A 6,000-nucleotide genomic window follows, 5' to 3' on the forward strand; every position below is an offset into this window, starting at 1 on the left:
GCATGGTTTTCCACCAGAGGACACTCTGCAACTTCGCTATTGGCAACACGTTTGAATGCCACAAAAAACAGCAGTCAGCTGATCTGAGCAGAGTCAGGCAGAGCGTAAATCAGTAATCCACAGCTTCGTGTGGCAATAAAACAATAAAAAAAAAAAAAGCTGGAAAAATGTAAAGCACATTATTATTATTATTTTTTTTTAAAAGATATCAATTTACAGTTATTTAATTGCTCAACAGAAAAATTAGTTTCAGTGACTGAATGTTGTGCCAGCTCAAATTTGGGTATAAAAACAGGATTTCAGTTCAATTAATTCAGTAATTTTTAGTTTTAAACAAGCGTTGTTTTGTTTTTATGACGGGTGGTCTAATACATTTGTGTTGACTAAAGTCAGTGTTGTCTGCTAGCTCGTCCCATTAAACTTGAAATCATTAATGTTTTTCTTTTTAAAGAGTTTGCTGTGTGTGTGCACACTGCACTGTACAGATGTTTCATTCATACAGATGTTTTATAAAGGCAATTTTTAATCTAGTGTTAAGTGTACTTTAATGTGCAAATTTGAGAAGGCTCTGAGGCCAAGACTTTCCTTTTACTGGTGATTATGTTGCATTATTATCTGCATATGACAGTAAAACTTGGAAATGAGTGATTTTTATTATTAAAGAAATGCAAGCACAAGAAACAAGCTGATCACTCTGTCACTTGTAGACAGTGTTTAAATAAAATGGTTACATATGGATTTAGATTGGTGGGTATTTCCTTGTGCAAGTGATTATTATTCTGCAAAAAAAATAAAAATAAATAAAAAGCTCCCACTTAGCCGCACATTTTGACAATTTAATTTTCTCTATGGTGTAGCTCAACATTATCCACTCTATTATAATTTGTACTCAATTTCAGTAAGCTGTTACAAAGTCATGTTCTCCTGATGCTGAATGACATTGTGCAGACAGATGTAATGTAGCTCACTGAATAACCTTTTCATCCCCTCTCTCTTTCTCTCTCTCTCAGCTCTCAAACTGCCCTTGGGGAAGACCACAGTGATGCATTTAGTTGCCAGAGAGACGTTGCCTGAGCCAAATTCCCAAGGTAACCAGCTCCCCGTCTCCCCTCTTTCCTTTCAGAGGGCTTTTCACACACTGAACAACGTTAAATGTTCCGCTCCCAGCCATTATTTATTTCTGCACATGGCTTCTGTTTTAGGAGCAGCCACTAGTGCAAATAATTGGCTCCTTTAAGTGTATCCCCAAGATACAGCACACTGTGTAGAATATACAGCTAATATAAATCATGCCAGAAGATGTGCTTCTCTTTTTATGACTTTGTAGTGGGGGCTGATTTAGATTCAACAGAGTTCAAATGGACATCAAGTTCTACTGAGTGTGATATGAATAAAACAAGGCCATGTAAGGAAAGGTAAAATCAATAATAACCTTGTTAGTAGGTTAAATGATAAGTTTATATCAACTGTTAAAACAAATAATAATAAACAAAAGGTTATGATAATTATTTCAGTTAAGTTAGATTAGAATAAAAGCAAAAATAATACTGTGCAAAAGTCTTGAGTCACCCTCCATTATATTTTGCAAAGCCGCCAGACTAAATTGTATATTTTAAGTGGTCTTGAGCAGCAGTTCTCCAGGCTTTCTGAAAGTCCTTCAAAGCTTTTCTTCGGACATTGGCTGCTTTTTCACTCGTCAGTTCGGTCCTCGTTTTCAGAGGAATGTTTGTTTGTGTTTAAGCCACTTAACATTGACCAATTCAAGTATAAAAAAGACACCTAACTCAAGGGATGAATCAGTGTTGTGTCTACGCGTGGCAGACAACTTAGCAAAGAACCGATTTGAAATTGTATCTTCAGGCATTTTGTTGCTAGCAGCCTGTCACAAAAACACATCAGTTTTTCCTATTTCTTCAGTTGAGTCTATGAAAAATACCAAAGATAACACAGTTTGACAGGCATAAAATAGTATTTTTGCGCCAATACGGCATTTCTCAAAAGGCTACTTGGCATATTTCAGCATGATGTGCAGTGTCCTTAAAATCTGAATAAAAGGATAAAAAGTGGAGGATAAAAGAAGCAGTGGCAGACCTAAAAACTACCTACAGCAGATGAGGAGTATCTGAAAGTCATCAGCAACTTCAGTTGATCCATCTACTTTTCACTGAAGCCTCATCAGAAATGGTCTCAGTGGAAGGGTGGCTGTCAAGAAGCCATTCTTAAGGAAGGGAAAAGGGGAAAAGGCTGAGGTATGACACATTACACAAGAACTGGAATGAAAATCAGTGGCAACAGGTGTGATGGAGCGATTAATCAAATTTTGAAAGTTTTGGTTCAGATCAACCTCAAGATGTACGGAGGCGGTCAGGAGAGAGGTACAACCCTGAGTGTCTGCAGCCAGTGGAGCCTCTGCCAGTGCAGTAAAAGCATACTTGGATAGAAAAATACACAAAGGAACACTATCAGTCATGGACTGACCTCCCCAGAGTCCAGACCTCAACATTATTGAAGCAATTTGGGAGATTGTTGTCAGAGAATGGAACAAAGGGCAGCCAACATCCAAAGAAGAGCTTTGAATGTCCTTCAAGAAGCCTGGAGAACTATTCCTGAAGGATACTTAAAGAAATTTCAAGAAAACTGCCTCAGAGAGTTCAGGCTGTGTTGAAGAATAAACACTGACTTTCAAACTTGTTAGAATTGTACAAACTCTGTATTTCCATGTGAGTTTGCACCTATTTGCAAATTTCCTAGCAAAATATAAAGAAATGAGGAGTGGCTCAAGACTTCTGCACAGTACCGTAGGTGTGCCTCTTTGGTTAAAAGAAAATGCAGGAATGCTGCTTAAGGTACCACTGGGAAATGTAATGCTTAAATTTTGAGTTTAGGTAACAGATCCAAAAGTTTGCAGTCTCATTGAATCCTAAAATACGGTTCACTTGTTGTATGAGATGAAAACATGATCTGGGTGTCTGGTATTTCGTCTTTCTTTGCAACATTTATGAGGTATGGTCGTAGCACTTCAAAAGTATTTCCATGCAGTGTTACAGAGTCTGACTGTGGCCTACAAGCATGTTTCTAAAACTGTCCTGAGATCACATTTAAATTAAAAGCTTTTGAGATCATATCTGACTCTATTGAGCTGAGTAACTCTGTGACAGTGCAGTATCAGTGTTTGTTTTGATCATGATGTTTGTGTGCTGTGTGTCCAGGTCAGAGGAACAGAGAGAAGACCAGGGAGAGTAACTGCTGTGTCATTCTGTAAATACACACCTCCACCTCCACCCCTCCATCCTTCGCATCCGTTCTCACCCTCCATGTCCTGGACCTAATGAGCTTGTACCTTGTCCTGGAGCCTGTCTACAACGCAAATACACATAGACACACAAAAGAAACAAAACAAAAGAAACAAACACGCACTTTCTCTATTTCCCCCTCACTCGCTCATACACATGCATAGAAGGACAGCAGGCTCAGGCTGATCCAGGACAGACTTGGAGAGCAGTAAATTGATTAACGATAGAATTGATTCCTTTTGTTGTACTTGATTTGCTGTCATAACTGAAAATTAGAAGGAACTGGATTTGCATGTATTTTGTTTCTTTCTTTCTTGCAATCCTTTTGAAGCCTTCTGCCATACACATGCATGCATGCACACACACATATAGTAAAAAAATACACACATTGTCGAGCCATCCTCAGGCGGTCTCTTACAAGTCATTTTCTAACTGGCTTTTCATTCTGGCTGGTTTTCATTGTAATGCAGTGCCCAAATTTGTGTGTGTGGCCTTGTTTTCTCGTGCAGACCGCTGAGAATTTTAACCACTAACAGCTCATCAGCATACCAACCAAGACGCACGCTCCGATATCCAGTCCTCACATCCAGCCGCGCGTGCTTGTGTGATATCCCTTAGTGCAGCAGACAAAGCGTAGATGTGCCTCATCAGAGAACTCAAACCAGGACACACATTAACACACGTGTGTCCTCTTTACTGCCCTCCTCTGCATGTGCCCTTAAAGGTCGCAAGAGAGAAATTATTCCCTTTTGTCTGCTGAGCACTGTCGAGAGTGAACACATCCTACTCTTTTCAGTCCGTTGCGTTTTAGCCAAACAAAGCCTAACAAGCAAACAAATAGACAACAACCATTTTTTGATGGTCTTGTTTTTGGATATTTGTTTGTCCGTGATTTTTATTTAATTTTTTTGTGACTGTGTTTTGACAGTCCACTCATGTTGCTGACCGACTAGTGTTGCGATTAATGAAACATCATGCCAGTTTCCTTTCCTCCTTGGCGCGCCATCGCTGTCTCACTGTGCCCCCTTTTTTATAACAGTGTTGTGAAGGATCTCTCAGACAGTTGCTTTGTGAGCACAGATATTAACTCAAAAGGAAAAAGGGTCCTTATTTGTCTTAATTTGCCTCTTAAATCTGCATTAATAAGTCCAGTTTGCACAGTTGAAGCATGTGCTCCTTCATCAGATTATTAAAACAAATGTATAAAAAGTTTTGTTTTATTTTATATTTTTCCAGTGGAAGTAATGTTCCAAACTAAGGTAACATGTGTAGAATATATTTAATATGAATCTTATATAGAAAACGATGACTTTAGATCTTGGTGATATACATTATATTGGTGTTTAGTCTATGATTGTGTATATGGTTAGCTTCTAGCCAGTTCACAGTCACTCTCTGACAATGTCTTGTGCTTAACAGCAGCAAATCCTCCCTAATCATTTATGGACTGATGGATTTTTGCTTTCTTTCTTATGTTGTTTCTCTTAATATTCTTTTTTTTTTTTCATTTGTTTATAAATTAATATAATCCTGGTTCTTTGTGGGGGTTTTTCGCTTTAAAGAATCGCTTTGTAACAGCACTAGGTCTTAAAAAATATTGTTTATATCGATCAGGGTTCAAATCTGTACAGAGATAAACGTTTTCAAACCAATTGTAAATAGCACTAATGCTCTCCCCTCCCCTCCTGCAAACTTCAAAATGGAATACATCTGTAAACTAAATAAAAGTTATTGAAGTGCGCTACATTTTGTCATGTTTTATTGCACATAAATGATGTTTTGAGCATCACTGAGCAATCATTTTTAACAGCGTATCACCTTACAGTCTGCAGGAATTTAACCAGAGGGCTGAACCACAAACCAGTTACTTTTAAGCTGAAAATTTGAGCCACCTAAACAAGTTCAGCAAATTCTTCCAAAAAGTCTCTGCAGAGACTTTAGATTATGGATGGATTAGGATTTAAATGGACAGTTTACCCAAGAATCAAACGTGTAGATCATTCCCTATGAAGTTAGTAAAATAAAAGGAAAGTTCCTGTCAGAGTGACTAAAAAGGAGACCTTTCATATTAAGACTTTTGCTTAAGATTGTGTCCTTTGGAGTGGCTGTAAATTATTATGGCAGCAATTTTTAACAGCACGTAAATGTGTTTTTTTCAGCTCTTAAGATTTCATGTGGTTAGCTCCTGTACTTAAGCAGTTATGAGGGCTCAGAAATGCTGGTAAAATTTCATCCAAGCCCAGTGTACCTGTAACTTGGATGATTTTCATAGCATGATGCACAGAATTTGCATGGCTTCATCAGATATACAAAAAAACATCGGCTGGGACGTAAAGCCGCCAAATTTCCGTGAAATGATTAAAGTTTTCTGGCCTGTGGTGCTATTTATGTATCTAGACTGTTTTGGTGTGAGTTACCCAGCTTTGGACATCAGTTGTAGAGATGCTGTATTTGTGTTTACAGCTCTGTTACACAAAAGGCAAAACCCCCAAAAACATTTCACTTAAAGTTGTTATAAGTTCTTGGATCCTTATAACTATACTGCTGATGATTCAATATTAACAGCCTAATGATGTAATAACAATGCATATTGATGGGTGTAACTTTTCTCCAGAATTCACCATACTTTTTTTTAATTGAACACTAAGCAGACTACACTAAAGTTTTGTTATATTACTGAAAATCTGTATTTGAGTAAGTGATCCAT

At 37.8% G+C, this 6,000-nt stretch overlaps 1 protein-coding gene across 1 annotated transcript in view; it reads left to right on the forward strand.

Annotated features, from left to right (window-relative positions):
• Positions 1-3,484, forward strand: part of ubl3a (ubiquitin-like 3a) — a 35,915-nt gene extending 32,431 nt beyond the window's left edge. The window contains exons 4-5 of the mRNA XM_030746114.1: positions 1,011-1,088; positions 3,210-3,484. Of these exons, the coding sequence (XP_030601974.1) occupies positions 1,011-1,088; positions 3,210-3,262 (131 nt within the window). The 3' untranslated portion in view covers positions 3,263-3,484. The remainder of the gene's footprint in view (positions 1-1,010; positions 1,089-3,209) is intronic.
• Positions 3,485-6,000: the final 2,516 nt, after the last annotated feature.

The sequence above is a fragment of the Archocentrus centrarchus genome, chromosome 14 (assembly GCF_007364275.1).
Source record: "Archocentrus centrarchus isolate MPI-CPG fArcCen1 chromosome 14, fArcCen1, whole genome shotgun sequence".
Lineage (NCBI taxonomy): Eukaryota > Metazoa > Chordata > Actinopteri > Cichliformes > Cichlidae > Archocentrus > Archocentrus centrarchus.